Raw genomic sequence first — 22,963 nt, 5'->3', positions numbered from 1 at the left:
AAAAAAGTTTGTATTATTCATTGTTTAAATTATGAATTTTTAATCTTTTTTTTTTTTTTTTACAAAACTGATTTAGAACTTATGTTTTAATTTACATTATTGATTGCATTTTTTTAAGTAATTAAAAATTCTATACTACTAGAAAACTTGAGAGTAAATAAGTATATTTGTTGACAAACACATAAAAACACTAATTGACGAATACTAAAAAAAATACTATTAAAAGATGAAAAAACTACGTCATATAGGGGGAAAAGGTATGCTCTAAATAAATATATACCTATTATTTTCGTTGTTATGACATGAACGCGAAACGGTAATAAATTGTTAAAGTGACACGCACCGATGAAACTATTTATATTATATAATAATAAATTTCCGCACCCAGCGCTTTTTTTAAACAAAAAAGAAGCCGGAACTCACTTCTTGTCAAGCCTTTTACTAAAAAAATTATATTCAAATATCATTTAAATAAAATTTAAAGCACATTTTCTTATGTCACGAATAAAAAAATTAACAAACTTAAAGTTAAACAAACAAATACAAATATAAAACTGAAGATTAAATGTAAAATGACAGAATAAACCATCATATATTTGAAAAAAAGTTTATAGAAGATGCGAAACCACAGATGGTCCGACGAGTTGAAAAGTGCCGAAACTGTATTGGTCTTGAACGAAGCTCTTATTGGGTTAATAATTAATTAGAACTATATGCAAAAACCCGCGTTCATGTTCCTTTGAAATAATAGGAAAAGAAGTCAGAGCACATTTCAAACGCAATATTTTTTCAGGATGACTTTTCGAGAATGTATTCGCTTAGTAGTCTAATTGACATGTTCCTTAAATCCATCTTTCTAAATGTCAACATAACATCAATATCTTTAGGCCAATATTTTTAATCAAGTACGCAATTTTTTGTGCTATAAAGCATCTTGTATTAAATTGACTCTATCAACTTTGAATAAAATGTTTTCGAGTCAATTGAAAAATCATTTTTTGAAAATTTTTTGTACTGTAAAATGTACAGCAGCTGCAGCATATTTATAATAGGATTCGGGACGTCCCTTGAATTTAGACCGAAAAATTTATGCCATTTAATGAAATACTGTGAATTTTATTAAAATAAACACATTAAGAAAAACTATTACTGACTTTCCAACTTTTATCCCTCTCTCCCTGAAAAAAAGCATAAATGACAGAAATTCTCGGGTTATTTCTAAATGAAAAAAAAGTAAAACACAATCTCGAATCTATCAAATTATCACTTCTCAGAAGACAAAATCCATAAAATTGTGGCGGCGCATTTATATCATACTAACAATGAAATTTATTTTTGAAAAAAATCTATGTAGTGAAATTTTATTTGAAATTTTAAATGACTTATTTATTATATTTTTAACAGTTGCTAGAGTCTAGATCTATGTATATAAACCATGGTCTAGAATCTAGAACTAAACGTTCTCACTACGAAGACGACTTATTACTTTTGCCATGATTGGATGAAGTTTGCCTGCAATTCACCGTCAGCAATTAATCGCTAGCAATTTACCGCAACGTCAATTGATCGTATATTTTTAAATGTTTATCGCCCGATAATACATTTATTAAAATCGAATTATGATCAACAGGAGATCACAAAAACAATTATCACTTCTCAATAGTCAAAAATTCACGTCAAAAGCAATAAAATCGTGTATCGGTCAAAATTTGGTTTATATATGCTTCGTTCGATTTTCACTTATTATTAATCGTAATATTGCTATAAAAAGTTTTAATATAATCGCTAGACAACCTAGCGTTGCCACTGCGATGGTACAATTTTATTGTTTTCGATGCGGATTCTAAATAGGGACGTCATTGGGGGAGAGGCAGGTGGGAGCTTTTGATTTTTTTTTTTTAAATGAAAATTGATTTTGAAACAGTCAAAAAGTGCCAGAACGCCGTTCCACCGCGTTACGTGACAAAAAATTTGATTTGGATTTATATTAAAAGTTATAATATTTGTAAATCACATATTTTTTTAATCGAACCTTACTTATATATATATATGATATAAATCAAGAGAAATTATTAATTTATTCATTTCGTTTTAATATACCCAATTTCAAACACTGACTCATATAAAAATAAGCATTCGATTATTTTTATATATTTAATGAATGTAATCCCTTGAACTGTATAATTGAGAATTACTCCAATCAAACTCACTGTGTTGGTTTTTAATACATTATATAGCATATATATGTATATACCAGAAAAACTTAAAGGTTTGCTTTGTATTCTATTGTATATTATGTTTATTTTGCTTTTATCAAAATTAAGAAAGAAACAATTTATTTATATCACATAAAGGCATTGTTTGTAGGTGGATTTGTGACGTCAATGACTTTCGTAATATAAAAATAATTATGGAAGTGTCATTAAATCGCCAATTTCAAGTATTAATTTTCTAATCACAAATTGAAAACATAATATCAGATAAATTATACTAGATAATTATTTTTCCTAATCATAAATTAAAAATATTTAAATTTAGCAAAATCATAATTAAATAATTTTTCATCAATTAAAGCTAAAAAAATTGTTTTAATTCATCTGAAGTGCCAATGCAAATTTAACGGTGCGTAATTAAAAAGCTTCGAAACACTTTTGTGAAGTCCACCGAGTAGAAACTTTTGCAATTCCCAGATGGGAATTGTGACAAGTAATGAATTAAAAGTGTGATTTAATTAACGTTAAGTATACATTATACTTTATAACGTTTTACATATTATTGAATATTGCTTTTGAACAGCAAAAAAATATTAAAAACAATATTTAATTCGGGTATAATAGCAATACTTCATCGTTGCTTATCAATTTTCATTTATAAAAAAAAAGTAAATAGAATACATGTAATAAAATAATATTTACATACACTTGAAAAAGTTGTAAAGACTTACCTGTAACAAAAACATAAATAATATTTAACAAACTAAATATAGATTATTCGAATATGCTTTAACTTATTAGCGGATATTTGCATTATAATATTTATTCTGCGTACTTAAATGTAGCCTTAATATACCATAGGGCATATATAATATGCGCACATAAAAGTAGCCCCACAGTTTGTTGACAAAAATAATATTATAGAGCTTACTGAAATACGTTTTAACTTTTTAGCGTATATTTATTTGTGTATTTAAAAGTAGCTTGGAATAAATAATGCGTTGGTTAAAATGCATATTACATATAACATAGTGCGTTAAAATCTTTATTCTAATTAGTTAGAACCAAAGAAAAGCGAATTGTAATAAGTGAATACAATAGTAAGAGTGTTATTTTTTAAGCAAAATTATTTAATCTTTATAAGTAAAATTATCAATTGTTAAAACCAATTATTTTATACTTAAGATATATTAAAGTGCTTGATAATATATTCATCAACATTAATAATTGGGAGGCTCTTTATTGTTAGCTAATTCAGGCAATATCGTTAGTGAGTTGGCAAATTGGCTTCCGAAAGCTACAATCCCATTATAAGTCGCCAAACAAAGACCGTTATCTGTGTAAATGCATTTCGCTTTTGAAAGAGCTTAACTGTAGTTTACGATTCAGACCTTATAGTTTACGTGCTAATGATTTTTGTTTTATTTAATTAACATTTTTTAATGGTAAATAACTACATTTAATTCATATTCAATCTTAGGGCACACTGATTCAAGCTTTAGCTAAAAATAAAGCACCCGAAGATGCACTGCATGCTTTACAAAGCATGCAGTGCATCTTTGCTTAAAATTATGTTCGACAAGTTTCATTTTTAAAATGATTTCTTCACTAGAACTTATATTAAAGTGAACAAAGCTATTTTTACTGAACACTTTCAAGATCTTGATATGACAAAGTTTGCATTGTTCACAGAACATGAGATATTTGGATTGACAGCTTTTTGTGTTAAACGATTATTTGCTATAATTATTATGCGATACCTTATTGAGACTGAAATTTTTGTTTAATTTTGATTGAATCAAAGTGAATAATTTTTGAGAGATCTTGTTGAGCGAACTGTTGCCATTCGTAACATCGTATTTATGCGGACTGGATTTTCTGCATTAGCTGCTATTCAATCGCATTCCGAGAATTTATTTCAACGATATAATTTGATAAGCTTTGCACTGATAATCAGTTCATACATTGCATTATTAATAAACATATATACATATACCTTATTACTATTTTGTAAATTACGTTTGTTTATAAGGAAAACATATTTTTTCTATTTAACAGGGTGTCTGAAATATTTTTTGAATCGACGGGGTGGAAAAATATATTTTTGAAATATAGGGCGTAGACACATAAAGTGTTGAAATCACTGGCGTAGAATGTGCATTGAATAAATTATTGCCGCATCAGAAACAAATAAGACAGCAACCCTGAAAAATAAAATGGTTGCCTCGATAAAGTCGCGAAGATGTAATAATATACGAAATAAAATGGATCAGCTGATTCCGACACAACACTACTTAGATAGAAAACATCACAATGCAAACGATATGAATAGGGCGTTATCGAAATATTTTTAGCATTAATGCCTTCAACATAATATGCTAATGCCAATAAAAAATGATCAATAGGTAGAAGAAGGTGCTTTGTTATATTTTAAATAAAATTTTAAGTTGAATCAAACATTTAAATGTGCTTTTTTCGCTTCATTAAAATTTTCAGATTACCTATTACATTATTGTTTAAAATAAAAATTATAAAAATTTCACAGAACCATGTATGCTTTTGCTTTTTGATTGATATAGTTTAATATACAAGTGCAGTTATTAAAATAAGTTGATTATAATAATATTATTAATTTATTAACACACTGTTAAGGGTAGTTGTATAACGACAAAAACCGGAAATACTTATTTGTCTACAAAATAAGGTACAAGTTTTATTTGACTTTTCTAAAGCAATACAAAATTAATTATAAACTGTTGATTTGGGTCGTATTTTAACCACATTATTCTGCAATGCTGTAAATTATACTTTAAGGTTTTAAAGTTTAATTTGTTCCTAAAACTTTTACACAATTATTTATTAATTAGTGCCACGTCATTCCAATGCGCCATTAAAACTTAATTTTTGATAGAAGAGCTGCATGGTTAATAATACATTTTTAATCTCTCTCTTTGAATACTATGATATATTGGTTATTAATTAATTGAATAATATTAGTTGATATTATGCAATTGATGTCCATCTAAATTTGATTAACAGCTCACTGAAAGTATAGTAGAAGTACTAGTTAAATAAAATATATTCGATACAAAAAAATAATTCTGGTTGTACATTAAGTTCAAATCGCAAAAGAAAAACACGAAACAAATCAAGCAAAGGAAAAGGAAAAATAATTGATTGAGTGCATATACAGACCAGACATCATAATAACGAACTCCGATCACGTAATTCACTACAACGAAAAATATTTTTCCTGGAATATTGTAATAAATTTTTCAATTCCACCCCGAGGAGTATGATATTCGCATACCAAAGGCAAAATTAACTCTTATCGCCGTGTTCACATCCATATTACAAAATTGAATTCTAAAAAATTAAAAAAAAATGCGGTTCACAACGTTTTTAGAAGTTTATGATACATTTTTGCAGATATTAATTAAAACTTTTTCACTGCACTCCAACTCGGAGAGTTTATATAACGTGAATATTTTTTACCCTTTGTTAATATTTTAGGTTACAAGTTTGCCTTTGAGCATTTTTATCCAAATGTACGAATAAAAAATTTCGCATTGATTTGCTGTATCAAAAAAGTAATTTAATTACCTTTAACAATTGACGCTAATTAAGAATGACACATCGTTATAAATTATTGCCTTTGAAGAAATTAGCTTTCAAAAGAGTTTTATATTATTTGTTAATATTTTTAATACACAATAGCGTTTGTGCCTTACAACAGAAAATAGTAAAATACAACTTTTAAATAGCAATGAAATTAATATACACCATCTCTCTTACCTTAGCAATTAATTTTAATTTTAAAGCATTGATTGATGATAATGATTTCTTAGCAATAATAATAAGCTTAAAATGCCATTATTGAATTAGCAGTTTACATTATATTATATTTAACTAATATGTACATTTCTTGTATATTAAATTCTTAAATATATGTACATCCAGTTTACTAAAATATGTGAATTAAAATTCATTTAAAAATGCAATACAAAATTTGACACATAGTAATGGAAACTAAAAGGCTGCATATGATCGACTCATAATTAAATTTGATTTTTCAACCATCGAGTTTCAAATTGTCATTCAGCAAATGTACAATTCACACATGAAATTTAAAATCACCATACTGCGTTTTTCACCTTTCAATTCAATTCCTCTCGTAATTCATATGCTAATACTTCGAAAATTAACAGTTGTGAATATCAAAAATATTGTTGAAAAATACAAATGAAATGTGAGCTTCATTAATAATATCAGTTTAGATAATATTATAATCATACTGATTTACTTATATATAGAATACTATTTATTTATGTGCCAAAGTATAAAATTATTATTTATATTTAAGCTTAAAAAATATATCATATAAATGCTTTGAGTTCTATAAAATAATTATTAACATGTTCTTTAAAATAAATATTAAATATAAAATATAAATTCATACGCATATTTTGGATACTGTTTTAAAATAGAATAGTAATGAATTTTTCATGTATGTGATCTGAAAGAGTTTCAAAATGTGAATTTTTACTTATTAATTGGAATGTTGGCGAAATATAAATAGACACGAGTTTATAAGAGCGACAACTTGGACGCAACCCTTACCACTCTATATGATGAAATTTACGATGTGTTCGATAAATAAAACGTTAAGTTAAAACGATAAATAAAACGAGACCACACGGGTGATAGGGTATACCTAAAATGTTTTTTTAATACTCAAATACTCAAAAGGAAGCATGTCTTTTACAAATTGTATAAAGCGTTAAACAACCCACTCGCCATTGCAGTTGAGAGGGCTCATGCTAAGAAAAAGATGATCTCAAGCCTCAGTGCATTTATCAGAATTTTCTGACTACATTAATAAATACGCATACATCTATTTTAGTTACTATTTTATTAAGAATATTAATAATTTTTTTTATTAGCGTACAAAAATTGTATTTTTATTTTGAATGCTACGTATTGTTTCCATAAATACAATTCTTATAGGGTATCCATTTGTCTTGTATATTGATTTTTATTGATGTTTTTCTATATTTATAGATAATTGTTGTGACACAAATCGAAATGGTTGCCCAAAAAATGTGGGTAGGCTTGTTCATGTCATCTTTCGCCGCCTTCGCTTTATCTCAATCGGTCTCAATCAGCTACCATGGCAACGCCTTCTCACAGCAGCCCTTAAATGACAAGTGAGTTCACGGCTCGACGCATTTAATTTTCTATTTAATACCACGTCACATCAGCGGTAAGGCAAATTAGTTAAGAGTATAATTAAACTAGAAAGGTGTTGATGATGAACGGGCACGGGGCTCAGGAGGAAGAAAGCACTGAAATGGAACCGACAACATAATTAGTAAGTTATGGAGCAAGAGTAATCTAATCCAATGTTGACATTGCATTTATGATAAGATCCTACTAATTATAATAGTACAATAGCCTTCCTGGTGAATAACATAATAATAAACCTTATAAAGAACGCAATTTTCTTGAAGTAGAAATTTGATCTATCGGTATATTATGTATAACGCATCAAAGCTCAGATGAGAAAAGTAAAACTTTAAGCTTTCGATATCGTCAGCAATACGTAACTTTAAAATGGAAATTTTGCTTGGCTCTTCAAGTTTTGGATTATACTCTTTAAATATTTTTCTCTTTTTTTTACGCTTATTCTGAATGATGTTTTAACAAGCTAAAACTAATTAAAATATATTTAAAGTCGACTCGAATTAATATTGCATTCATACATGCATATTTTATATTTTTAGATTCGAAAGGATAAACCATCTAGGGTCGTTCGAAAGTCCAACTTTGCCGCATTACCAGCACGAATTTATACCAGCTGCAGCTTCTGGAACGCTAGTTCCAAAACCAGACGACGAATGCGGACTTCATAAAGTGGGATTTAGTCAAGATCTTCAACACCAATACGTCCAATATAAAGCAAACATGCCGGACCTCAAAGAGTTCACTCTATGTCTTTGGACCAAATTCCATAACCATTCCACAGATCATCCACTATTCAATTACGCTGGTAATTATATTTATGTTAAATTAACCGTAATATCGTATGCATTGTTATTTTAGAGTTTGCCTCTTAATCTGCTTACAATTTAATCATACGACCTTGTGACACAATATCATTAAATGTGAACTGTCGATAATTATTTGACCAAAGGCATTGTTTCGCAATCTAAACTCTTATTGATATTCCACGTATTCCATAGAAGCCCCATAGATCCCGTAAAGCATAAGCCTATTTGTGTTACAGTGGGCGAGCAACCAAAAGAGATTTCATCGTGGGTTTCGAACACAGAACGGGCTAGTTATTACAGCATGTCGGTAGCTGGACACACATTCTATAGATTAAACTACCCACTCAAACCTAACACGTAAGTATATTTAGTTATCTAATCTGTAAAATATAATTGCAATGCGATTAAATGATATCAACGCAAAAACATACATATTTATATTTTATTTTTTCGTTGTCATTGTTATCTGTACATGCATATTCACATTTTTATGTTAAAACGTCAAAATAATATGAACTGTTTTTAAATACATTAAAATATTTTCACTACACGTTCAATATGTTGTATGTTGCTGTGCTACAGTTTATTAGATCGATATTCTTGTTAATCCTGCATAAAATCCTATTTTTTTAATGTAACATATGAGCCGTTGATTTTAAAAATAGGGCGAGTCCATTTTGTTAAAAAAAAGAGTATTTTGAATCAATACACAATCATATCTATAAATAACAACATAATTTTTTTACTAGTAATTTAATTTGCTTAATGATATTGATTGTTTGTGGATTTTAAAAGCGAGGCAAGTCCACTCAAAATAAAATAATTTTAGTAAAAATTGAAAAGCGTGCTATGTGCGAAGAAAAGTTTTGAAGTCTTACAGACCAATGGTTTTACACAGAAGTGTGCTAAGAGAAGAATGCGATCTAGAAATTACTGGGGAACGCAAAAGACTTGCAGTTTTAAATATTATTTAGATACAAAAGAAGCAAAAATTTCATTATGCAAAAGATTTTTTTTAGACACATTTTATATACAATATATAAAGGAATAGTGGACCGTACTCTCAATGTAACAACATTTTTATATATAGAATGGAAGGTTTCTCCAGAAAAACCAATGAGGAATTAGTAAAACGCGTGCAGAAACACATTAAGAGTTTTCCTCAATCAGAAAGCCATTATGCAAACTCTCACAATACAAGTAAAAAGTATTTAAACTTTGAATTGAATTTTAATAAAAATTTACAATTTATTCCCCGATAAATATAATAAAAATAACACAAGTTATTTTAAGGTAAAAATTAGAGGAATATTTTTAACAAAGAATTTAATTTGCACTTTCATCAAGTTCGTAAGAATCGATTATAATTAAATGTGACCATTTGTATTAAAATATTATTAAAAATTACTTTTTTATTTTAATAGCCTAGATTGATATATTTTTAATTCGATTTTCTGTTATGTAAAATTAAGGTATTATAAACATAATCACATTGTTTTATTTGACAAATAGAACAAAAACCGCAGTAAATATTTTTTATAAATTAATTGCTTAGCTAATGTTGATTTAATTTATATCCACGCTAATAAAGATTGTTAAATATAAATTGAAAAGTAATCATGATGTTAGTTAAAATACAATTTCTCTCATTAAAATAACTATACGTACCAACAGGTAATTTAATGAGTTATTGTAATTATAATAATCTTAATCCCGAAATGTTTGTATTTTTTTTTAAATTACCGTTCATAGTCTTGCGATAGCCATTAATACATGAGTTAGAACTATATTTTATCTGTGTTAGTGCACATCTACACACTACATTCCGAAATATAAAAAAATAAACAATCTATACGAAATTGTATGCTATATGATTTTTTTTAAACGTTAACTACGACCACTAAAAATATTTTTTAAGTGTTATTAGATATCTGTATATGTTAAAGATATTTTAAAAAATCACAGAAAATTACGATATCAACAAAGATAAATCCGGATGTCTATATATACCAGCAAAGATGTCCTGGTTGCAGAAGCAAAAGCAAAACCTACTCAAACTAAATTAGTCCTATTCATTAAAAAACTTGGGAAGGCTTGGAAACAACGTGCATGTGCTCCACGCGACTTGGACAAATAAAAAAACGGATATCACGAGAGCTTTTGGATCCTAAATCTGGTTGCCTTTTTACTCATTGTATAATATGAGAAATGGGTATTGTAAGTTTTAAATACGTAAATAGTCAACTTTACAGGGAATGAAAAATTAATTTACAGATTTATATACGTTTATTTTTAGATTTTTATAATATTATATTGCTTAAATTATTTATCAGTTTATTAATTAAATCTTTAAGAAAGATTTAATAAAAAAAACTGACAAAAAATATTCAAAAACGATAATTTTTTTTAAGAAAACAACGAATTAGAAATTAAAAACGTTAAGTTTTTTATATTAAATATTTTTTTATTTGCCGGTTTTACCAACTTTAGTTTTTCTTAATATTTTTAAAAAATTGGTTAATATCACAGAATCACTCATATAACGTTATTCAATCAAAATTTCAATTCAGACTTGCAAAGTTATTTTTTTTCTACAAAATTGACTCTCAATAGGATCGATGAACTTGGCTAGATTATTTAATTTTATCCACCTTATTCTCCAGGCCTTGCTCATTTAAAAAAAAATAAAAATGCAGATGACGTAATAAGGGGGCTATCAAAATATTTTGAGTCAAAGCATATAACATGTAATCGTAGTGATTGAGCGGGGGAGAATAAAAAACGACATTCATTTTGCAATTACCATATAACTTTCAACAAAGAAATAGTGCTAAAGCATTTCTGTCACCTATCTATATTTTATATGTATTTATTTTTTTATAAAAAAACAAACCAATAAAATTCACGAATTGTTCAATTTTTTTAACATATTAATTTTATACTGAAATGAAGAAGCTCGTGGGTAAAATTCATTATGTATGAAATAGTACTCGTTTTGTTTAAATAATATATGCTAATGTATGGTTTGAATACCTATGTATTGCATGTTATATTCCTTTGAAAAATCGAATTTTCAGTAAATATTTGATAGCTTCTAACATCATGTATTTTCCGAGTGAATTTTAATAATTACATTCGTAAATATACGTTGTATGAAATTTTCTCTTACAACATGCGAGGAGCGTTTATGTACATATCAAACGGATGCAAGAAGCAATAGAGAGATTTATATACACGTTTAGTTAGAGAAATATTTAAACTGTAACTGGAAAACACGTTATATAAGCGTTTGCAGTGGCATTGCATATGATATAAACTTTGAATGAACTTCAAGTTACAGCATTTTATTACAATTTTTTTTTAAAAAACCTCAAACGCTGCAATCAAAACCATTTGAAACGCATATAGAGTGCCACCTAAATTTGACTCAATGTCAGAAGTATTGCATTATAAATAAAATAAGTTTGCGAGTGTTGTTTTAAATGTAAACCATCAATTGGTATGTAACGATAATAAATGGTTGTATATAACTTCGTGAGCGCACAGTCGACTGTGCAAACCCTACAGGATGTTTAAACTACTGGTTGCTAATGGGTTGATGGATAAGAGCCTTTGCTTGACCAGATGGAGCGGGTAGAAACAGGGGCTTTCATTATCTGTGTTTTTTATTAAATAATTTCTAGTAAAAAATGCTTTGTGGTTTTTTTATTAAATATAGATTCTAGAATCTATAGTAACGTAATTTTAACTACGAATAAATAAATTATGCTATTATGTATTGAAACTCATAGCTTATATATATAAAAAAATCAACAATTTTGCACATGCGTATTTAATTATTTTTATTGTATGTAATATTTAATGAATACCTATATTCAAAATTGCAATGTATTTTATAAGCTGATGCTAGATTCTTTTCCTTACCATTTACTTACATATTTATGTAATTTTGTTTGAAAGGTGGTACCATTCGTGTCAATCTTGGAACGGAAGGACCGGAGAATGGCAAATTTGGGTCGATGGAGAGAGAGTCGGAAGAGGATTCTATAACAGGGTCAGTTGACGCTTTACAAATCGCAGCTCGCGCTTTTCACGCATTTTAACTATATACTAGCAGCGAATAGATTTTTTTATTAATATTTTTAAATTGTAATGATTTCAAAATTTCTTACAGCTCGTGGGTCATGTGGTCAAAGGTGGTGGAATTGCGATAACTGGACAAGATAAGACTCAAGCGGAAAATGGTGTGTTTGTCGACGCAAAAAGCGGACGTAGAGGTGAGTTTTATTATTTTCATATATCTATATTATGTATGATTTATTCACTATATTTCTAGATATATAAAAAAAATAAGCATACGAATTTCCGCTTAAGTTATAACATAAAACTCAGTGAACCAAGTTCATTTTATGATCAAGTAATCGCGTATCATATACAATACATAAATTTTCTATATATATTGAAATCCGTATTTTAAATCAATCTAAAAGTTTTATTTGCTATTTATAATTTTATTTACAATACATCAACGTATTGCCACGATGTTTATTTTTATTACACACAATAGCCTGAGGAATATGTGGGACCAGATGTAATATTCTTAGCATTTTCTCAGAAAGCAGGATGTTATTAAATGCTATTTGAAAAATTAATAATGCTTACATAATTACAAAGCAGTCTGAGTAACTGTACGTACATAAAAACTATTGTAATTGCTTTTATAAAAAAACGTTGGACAGCAATACCTAGTTATAATTAAATTGCGTTCCAGCGGACAAGAGTAAAACAGTCTAGCCTAAAAGGTTTTATGTACTGCATTTAAACCAATTATGCTTTTGTATTAACACAAACACATTTTAATTTCACATACAGCACTTAAACAATATTCTCGTTGCCTGAGCAAACGCACCTCTGAAACTCCTTAATTAAATAGCTTCGTCCAATTAGATGCTTCCAACTTCTAAACAAATCAACACAAGTAATATTTAGTGTGATATACGTATAAAGATTATGTGTCTAAGATCCAAAAATTAAACTACTGAATTTTAATAGTGCTAATTTTTACAATGCTAATGATATTTTAATAAAAAAATAAATAAAATATTTTACTTCGATTACACGTATGTCAATCAGTTGCTAGATTCAACATATGTACTGCAAAAATACTTTATAAAAGCGAATCCGTGATTCCTGTCAGCTACATTCAGAAATACGAGTCAAACGATATAGATTAAATATCAAAATATTCAATAGCACATAGAAAGCACCGCAGAATATACCATCTAACCTTTTCCATTTAGATTGATGTACATTTCCAGGTCAGTATGGTTTTGACAGACAATCGAAACGTCATTATACAACTAAACATATATTCCAGTCGGTACACATTTTGCGGTACCATTTTTACAAGTGCCATAGAATATATATATACGGTATTCTGTGAATATGCATTTGATTGAAGTATCTAAAAATAGTACTGTATGTTTGTCCTTTCTATCCATCATAAACTACATGTGTTTATTACGTCAGAATAGGGTCACTTAATTGGAGCAGTATCCAAACCAGATATATTTTTGGAATCTCGGGATTTATCGCGATTTACACTTACATTTATATATTTCGGCCTTGATCCACAGGCCATGGTCACGAATGTTCCGTAACTTTTACGTCACGTTTATTAAGTTTTCCCGAAAATTCGTAACAAATAGTTTTAGACAAAAAAATAATTCTTATGTTTGACATCAAATCAGGAGCGAATAAATAATCTGGCAACATTCAACATTTTTTATCAAATTTATTTTATACCATTTTAAAATAATAACCGAACTTGATAATGGAAAAGCTTTCAAAGCATCTGTGAAATAATGAAATTTTATTTAATACCATTGATTTTATTGTCTTACCAGGTCTCGCTTTTACTCTAAAGGATCTGTGAATGTATATACACTGTTTCTAGAAGTGTCTTTATTAAGCACGTTTCTAGAAGTATAATATTTGAGTAATGTCCGTTTGCGCGTTGTCCAGCGGCATTGAATCGCATTCTAAGACCTTAGCGCCGGTGAAATTTGTGTGAATCTGTTCATGAATCAAATACACGAATTTATGATGAAAGTTGTGCGCAGTACTAATGATTATATATGTGTGTTATACATTAAAGGCACTTCCACGAAGTGGACGTCCATAGCGAATACGGGAAAAATTAATTTTGTTTAATAAATTAGGGAAATTTAGCCGAGCTTAAATGTGATTAATAAACCATGCTATATACTTCTGCAATTGTCAGATGATAACATCATTACTTAAAATTGAATTTGTAATAGGTTCATAAGACGTCATTGGCGATCTGCCATTTTACTTAAGCTATAAAAAATTATGCTCGAAATTTAGAAAATTGAAGTATTTTAAAATTCTATTATCATAGTGACGATTCTAAATTTAATCGTTTTTAAAAAATATACTTCTTTAGATAAATTAATAAATTACTACGTATTTGTTTTTAGAATATCTTCCACAATAATATGTTTAATTCAATCTATTGTCATATTTTTAAAGCACAGTATAGTTAATGTTGAAAAAAACTTTCTTTAATTTGAATTTTTGATTATATATTTATGAATATATATAGTCACTAAAAAAAGCGATATGAGTAAAAAAGTAAAAAATATTAACGCTACAAAAATGCACGCATACCTCACGTGAAAGTATTTTATTTATCCGTCTTTGGAAAATAGTGTAAAATAATGTGACCTTCTCATTGCAAACAATAATAAGAAATTAAAATATGATAGATAGAAGAGTTAGAAATGATAATAAAAAGATTAATATGCGCTACGTTTAAATGTTGTTTTAACAACTAGAGCTTTTGCAAACTAAGATAATCCTAACGAAAGTCTAGCAGCTAACTGCGATAGAGTTTTATTTTTATATCTGGCTTAATTTTGTTAAATAATATCAACTATAGAGTTCACATTTAACCTGAAACACTTATAAAGTTATTTTAATATATATCATATTTAATGTATTAATCAAATTTTTTCGTAAAATGAATAATACGGCATACACATTTTAATCAAATCAGTGTATTAAAACTCGCTAAATTTACTTGTTTCCACATCAACGAAAAAAATCGGTTAAAGTAATTAGCTTTGATAGCTAGTGCGTTCATGTAAATGTATTTATTACGTTCGATCAACCGTTATTAATATTGTACATCAAATATCTAAAACTATAATTACATAATATGCATACTCAAAATTAGAATAGTATCAATGTTTCTATAGATGTGTTTTAACAAACACGTTGTTTAACATATTATAATGGATTTAATACAAACTAGATGCAAACTGAACATACACAACCATTTATTGGTAACTAAAATATTTACCATATTGTAATAACTATAGTGTGTTAATCAAAATATTTTTCATAATTTAAAATTAAATTTTAGCTACCACAATATAAATTAAATCGTATTTATCATAACAATTTCATAACGTTATAACACATTAAAATTACTGTAAAATCGCGAGAAAAATTGTACCTTATGTGATATTTATATATTAATTACAAAAAAATCACCTACTATTTCACAAATGTTTATTTAGTGACCGTATGTTTTATTAAAAATTCAGCGTATTCCGTAACATCTCTGACTAATAACTCTGAAGATCCGGGTTCCAACCCCGGCAGCGCCACTCAAATTTTTATTATAAAAATGCGCAATTATTAAAAAAAAATTGGCCCCAGCTGCAATGACATCTATTGATTATAAATTGTATAGCATATAATCATTTATAATTATTAACATAGATGGCACCAAGACTTTTAGTTTAGTGGTTAATACTTAATTGCAGATATTCATTATGTCTGATTGACTTGCTCAGTTGGTACAGATTTGCCCGTTGTAACGCATTGGGCTTACGCCTGTCAGGTTACAACGAAAGATTTAATAAAAATAGTATGCAATTTCGTATAAATTGTGCACTTAATAAAATTTGTTTTAAAGTATCCTAATGTGGAGTTCAGATGTGCACCAACATATAAGCTTTACTCTGTTATCAACGGCCAAAGCACGACTGACTATTAATACTTAAATTTAAAAATAACATCATTTATTTTGGGATTATTGTATACATTTTAATATTTACTTAAGTATTATTAATATATGAAATTAAGATCAACTGAAAATGATCTCAAACTTTCGAAATTTTGACTAATATAGCATGTTCTACAAAATAACCATTTGATATCATCTTTATTTTCATGGTCTCTTTTATTTAATAGACGCAGTATAAAGTCAAATTTGCGTTATTATTTATAACCAAATCATAAGTGAACTGCTGTTATGTTTATAACGCTTTGGTAAAAATATTAGGGTATGTCATGTTTACTGACAATAAAAAATATATCACACAAGTTTTAAGAAATGATCATTTCGTTTTAAAAAAATATCTTATAATTTTTTAGGTTTTGAATTACATTACATAAACCATAGTATCTAACCTGGCTATGAAAAAAATATATAAACTGGTCAATTTTCTGTGATTCGGCTCCTTAGAGCGAATTAAATACAATAAATACACACAATACTTCCTGCTGTATAATTCAATGTTATTTAATTGCAAGTAGTATATTGCTTATGAATTATTTTTACTACTACAACATTTATTCCAGTTAATTAGAACGTAAGTAGCGGGCCAAATCCGGCTCGCGGGCCGTTAATTTCCTAAGCCTCCTATAGAGGGACATTAAACTTATAACAGCTTACCACACTCATTTTTAAAAGCAAGCTTAAAACGTACCCGGAAATGTTCCGGTAATTATTAGTGCCAGACTTCAAAAAGCCAAGCATATAACCTCATATAAAAAGTACATTAACTTTAAATTCTGTGAAGGCCATTAACTTTTCATTAAATAAAATTTAATAAAAACATTTTATTTAAGTTTTAAAACAAATAAATTTATAACCAAAACTTGTTAAATGCAGATATTTAATTATTAAAATAATTAACTGAGACAAAATTGTTTTTTTATAAACATGTACGTTTGGAATAAATAACCGATTAATGTTTTTGAAAAAAGGTTAAAAAAACTTTAGTTAAAGCTAGCGCGGAAAATTACGAGCAATTTATTAAACAAGCAAAGAGCGACGTGTAATTTACTACTACACAATTCACTGCGATGCAAACCAATTTTTTATTATTTCATTTGCCACCCTTACCGCATTTAAAGTCGGCGATGCTACCCCTAGCGCGGAAAACTGCGTTCACGCCTAGGGCTTAGATATTTAATTGAAAACACATAATAAACTTCAGAACTACTTAGTGCCGCAAATACGAGAAACGAGTACCGCCTTTACGTTGCACTTAACCTCGACAGACATAGTAATACTGTACTTTGCTAAAGACTTTTACGGTGCAGCATTATTCTAAATCAAAATAATGCTGCACCTTTCAATTATTTGCTGCAATATGCAATAATGGTACGGTGCGATTAATGTTTGATAGTTAAAGATCTGTAGCACACGGTTATAAAACATCGCTTCAATTGTGTGGAATATTCGGTAAATAAAGTAACAGTAAACCATTTATTACAATGTCGTTATAAACAAATTAATAAAAAATCATTTTGATTGGATACTAGAGTAATGCTTCATAATTAGGCTCTCTTAAAAAAATCGGAGATTGAAGAGCTTTATACAACATAATTTATCACTACATAAGCATTTAAAATGTATATAAAGCCATGCTTAAAGTTTGCGTTATTAGAGTATTTATTTTACAGCGGAACATATTATATAATGATGTACTGTTTGTCAGATTAAATTTCATTTATTAACCAAATCATATTTTACACAAATTCGTACATTTTAGTTGCAGTTTAATTAGTGAGATCAAATTTAACCCTTCAATGTAAAAATAGCTTGAACAGACCAGTGATACTTAGAGTGGGTGGTGTCGCCCCTCGGGGGGCGCTGGAGGAGGGCAGGGAATGTAAATATGAGAGCGGTGGAAGAATAAAAGATAGCAGAAGAAAATTAAAAAAAACTATTCGTACACGTAATAAATTTATCATATTTTTAATTGCAATGTTACCAAGCTTTAACATTGTATATCTGCGAAAAATAATTGTATTTTATTATTAACTACAATGAGTCAATTTGATTTCTGACCCACTTTTTATTAAAGCAATGTTAAAAAAACACTAGCAAACAATGTAATATTTTTCAAATAATATTATGACAATATATACAATATATAATAGTACAGCTTAATTTAGCCACCTACATACAAGACATTGTAAATGTGTTTGAGTAGTATTAAATGGAGCAATTAAAACTAAATGAACATTTAAATTAAGTTCAATGATAAAAATTATATTTAAGCATTTAAATAGGCAAAACATATCTTAACAACATCTAAATAAAATTATAACAAACGATATTTAGTTGCTAAATCAGGAAAATCGCATACTATTAGCGAAAACTAATAGTACGTACACTAAACAAGCTAGGGTCTGATATGAATAAAATTCCTTTGAACAAATTGAAGTGAAAAACGTATTATTTGAGTCAACTCAGAACATACGCACGATATACAAAGGAAGTAAGAAATTGCCAGGAATTATTGTATAATTAAAACAAATCCTTTGAGTACCTAATTGTCCGTTGTCACTGATGGTGCTTCAGCGATGTTAAGGCGTTATATGGGTTTCATCTTATATTTAAAGCAAGCCATGCATAATATATTCGCTATACAATGTTTCGTTCATCGTAAGCATTAAGTTGCCAAAAAGTCACTGTATACTAGACTTCATTGAAAACAAACATGCTTTACGAGACTACAGACTTGAAAAAATAAAACGGACTTCTAATAACAAATCGCTACAGTAATCTACTTTTAAGTTACAATGCGATAAAGATACGAATCGTTTCGGCGGTCAATTTTATTTTATTTTCATATTTGTTTTTAGTGGATTAGAACTTTTACACAACATATAGAATTGTTGATATAAAGATATCAGTTGCTCGTTAACAACTGAAAATAAGCACTTCACCATTATCCTCATTAAAAGTATTGTTTAGTTTACGAGTAGTTCCACCATTTCCATATGTTATTCAACAGCTCTATTTGAAGCGAAATTTATTATAAAACCAGATACTATACAACCAATATAATAACATCAAGTATGTACTAGACAAATACATCAAAACATGTAGATGTAATATGAGCGTCCGTCACCGAGCTGAAATCAATTGGTCTGTCTCGACTGACGATTAACCTCCCCATTTTGAATATGAGGCTCAAAAGTCAGGGCTTTCGTGCATACTGACACATTGACGCGGTCTGTCACGATTCGCTCGTTATGCTTATGCAATTGGATCAACAGATCCGTAGAAATTGCATTAACCGCTCGTAGTGGTATATTTCAATCGTACAACAAACCACAAATCCCAGTTGAAGTTTGGTGAGATATCAATTAACTACGATCACAGCATAAAAGCATTTCACGAAATTGCAGCACGTTATCCTCTATATGATATATATAATATATACAACATCGTTCTTCATACTAGGATGAAATTAAATATGACCACAATAATTTAATTTTCGCAAAGGCATTATCGATTTACATTGAATAGTATTTTCATTAGTATCACATATTTTAATATGAGAGAAAGGTGATGTTTTTGAATAGAGAAACATATTTAAAAATATTATATATAAATACATATATCACAAACATTTTTCAATTTAACTTATACGGCTGTTACTCTTCCTTTGGCAAAAGGGATTTTATTTCAAAATGTGTTTAGTCTGGGGATGAGTCTAGATTTAAATTCATCTATCGTTTATAGCAGGGGTTCAACTTGTAGCCTGTGGGCCGCATGCTACCCACAACAATATTGTGAAAAAATAAATTAATAATATTATATTAAAATTTTCAACTGAAAAGACGACTATATTTAACTAAGAAAGTGTAAAAAAATAAAGATATGAAAAAAATCTTACGCCTCAACAACAACTATTACGAAAAATAACTTATTAGTCATTAGTAAAGGCAAGTAATGTAGTAGTAATATTAAATTTAAAATGCAGCCCTTGACATTTTTTTTGTCTATTATGCAGCATTAAATTAATTAAGATCGATTTTTTATATAAAATGACAAAGTGGCATATTGCAAATTTCAGATTTTTTTTCTATAGTCCTTGTACAAATTTTAAATTGAATAATGTTAATGTCTATTACGACGGGCGGAATACGTTAAAACATCCGGTGAAAGGTCCGTTTTAGGCGTTGGACTATATCGATCATGTAAGGGTGGAGGGCAATGCGCACGCGGAAGGTAGGGGGCGTGGCGTGTCCTGACAAAACGAGCCTGGAACATCCGGAAGCAAACCGATCAACTGAATAGAGCACGTGACAAAACATCCACACGCGTCTCGTTTTAATTTTATTTTTAAACAATTTAATTCCGTCCGCTCAATTAGGAACACAAAAAACGCCAATTTTAGAGAATAAATAAAACCCTTTAACGGAAATTTATTCACAAACTATTTTTGGGGCGGATTAAAAAGTCCTTGAATCGAAGAGTCTCGCTTCTCCACTAAAACATATTTTCGATCTGATCATCATAATTTTCTGATCTTAGATAATTCACAAAATTCACCCCTATTTATAAAAGTGAATTATGCATTCTATTTACATATAAACAACGTCTGCCATAAATATTTTTATGAGAAACGCATTTAAATTCAGCGATACCTCACCCTTCAAAGTTTTTATTTATTCAAGATTTTAAAAATTCGCTGTTCCAATCTTGTTATCAAGTCAAACCCAGCTTTTTAGATATTTTTCTCTAATGTATAGCACAGATATTCTTTACATTATTGAATGAAGATATTAAATATGAATTTGCAAGCTAAATGCAGAGCACATAAATGTTAAAGCGCGAAGTACAGGAATTTGTTTACGTTCAAAGGCAACTATATGTATATTATATACATATAGTTGGTTGCTATATCGAGTTAGCTCGTGTCAATGGAAATCTTGTTGAATTGCAGGAAGCAGTGTGATTCAAACGTTTATGCATATATGGCATCCGACACTCTTTGTACAATCAACCAGTACTCGTCTTTATACAATTACCTATTACAAAGATTCGAGTCTCGTATTCTATAGACATTTTCTCAACATGCATACCAATCAAATAAAGTGTTCGTGATCCATTTAGAAGCTCTCATGCCAATAATGATTGACACGATCAAATCTTTGCTCAAAGTAAATCACAAATTAGACATGAGCAAACAATGCTATTTTTGTATCATATATATAGAAAAAAACAGCATCAAATCAATATTGTTAATCATAGACAACAATTTTCGAAATCTTTTTTATAGAGTAAGAGAAAAATATAAGTTTTTATCTATTCTTGAAAAGTGAATTACACCTATTTAATTATCCGTTTTGAGATATTGGATCAATTATTCTGTGAATTTAACGCCACAATATACATTACATCAATTACTGAAAACAATAAGGCACTAATGAAATCGGTTTCATGTATGTACAGTAATATTATATAAGACTCGGCTGTGATTAAATATTGATCAATAATCTGCAATATGTACATTTAAATGACACTTGACAGAAACACCCTTGAGATATGATATTAATTTTTTTAGCCTGACATATGTCATATTTAATGGTGTATTTATCAGTAAAAAATATCTAAATAAACTCAAGAAAATTGTATTCTTCTATGCTATAAAATAAATCATTAACGTATTTCATTAAATATATTTAGAAAGTAAATTTGAAAATACAAAATAACAAAATATTACAGATTTAATATTTGTTTTTAGTTTGAAATAATAACATGCCCTTTAGAAATTATCAACTATACCGCCCTATTAAGGGATTAAATCAGCAAGTCACCAAGCGGTCGAAAAGCTTTTAGTCAAATAATTTACAGGCGTGAGAATCTGAATCATGTGATAAAGTCAGTCGGAATATGATGTACAAAAATGTGCTTCTTTGATAAAATAGGGCACCACCATGAGAACACCTTTTTGCAGAAGCTGACATAATACTTCAAAAAACTTTAAATAGTTGAAAAAAAAATATATTTAAACTATAATGCGCTTTTAAATTCATATTATATATGAGGTGATACGTTTTTTTGTACGCTACTGTAGTTAAAAATCGGGCGAATAATTCGAATATATGATTTAGAACCCAACCCTGTACCAAATTTTTCACAAAAATCAAATAATAACAATGGTCTTTAAAATAAACATCTCGAAACGAGAGTTCGTACAATTTAATCCAATTAATTTAAATATCCTTTGATATTACACTTTAATTTTTTATTTAGTTGTAGGTGTTTCTATGTTAAAAAAATTATATTGTCGTATAAATAAATATATTTTTTTAATTTGTTCTAAATATGGCATATGTTTTTTTATTTATTCACTTATAAATTTTATTACACATGCTAAGGTGTTGCTTCTAAAATTAATTTATTATTTATATCAAGTTGCTAGAATAACATCTACGTTTTAAGTGCTTCATATTTATATTTTAATAATGAATAACTATAATTACAGCTTATTTTCAATAGTTGTTACAACGCACGATCTCGATTCTATTTAAATTATTCATCGCGATATTTACCTATGAGATAAGAAAAATCTACAA

At 28.4% G+C, this 22,963-nt stretch overlaps 2 protein-coding genes across 27 annotated transcripts in view; one reads left to right on the top strand and one right to left on the bottom strand.

The window, feature by feature from the left end:
- The window catches only part of LOC148234084 (coiled-coil domain-containing protein AGAP005037), a 278,647-nt gene that overhangs the window by 72,595 nt on the left and 183,089 nt on the right, over nucleotides 1-22,963 (bottom strand). The gene's annotated exons all lie outside the window — the stretch shown is intronic.
- b6 (pentraxin-related protein b6) overlaps nucleotides 1-22,963 on the top strand; it is a 31,392-nt gene that overhangs the window by 5,123 nt on the left and 3,306 nt on the right. The window contains exons 2-6 of the mRNA XM_088187323.1: nucleotides 7,275-7,420; nucleotides 7,997-8,262; nucleotides 8,500-8,620; nucleotides 12,224-12,317; nucleotides 12,438-12,540. Of these exons, the coding sequence (XP_088043449.1) occupies nucleotides 7,299-7,420; nucleotides 7,997-8,262; nucleotides 8,500-8,620; nucleotides 12,224-12,317; nucleotides 12,438-12,540 (706 nt within the window). The 5' untranslated portion in view covers nucleotides 7,275-7,298. The remainder of the gene's footprint in view (nucleotides 1-7,274; nucleotides 7,421-7,996; nucleotides 8,263-8,499; nucleotides 8,621-12,223; nucleotides 12,318-12,437; nucleotides 12,541-22,963) is intronic.

The sequence above is a fragment of the Plectrocnemia conspersa genome, unplaced genomic scaffold, assembly GCF_051122295.1.
Source record: "Plectrocnemia conspersa isolate PC_06_02 unplaced genomic scaffold, ASM5112229v1 ptg000006l, whole genome shotgun sequence".
Taxonomy (NCBI): Eukaryota; Metazoa; Arthropoda; class Insecta; order Trichoptera; family Polycentropodidae; genus Plectrocnemia; species Plectrocnemia conspersa.
The sequence above is the reverse complement of the archived record's forward strand: the minus strand, read 5'-3'. Positions and strand labels throughout refer to the sequence as shown.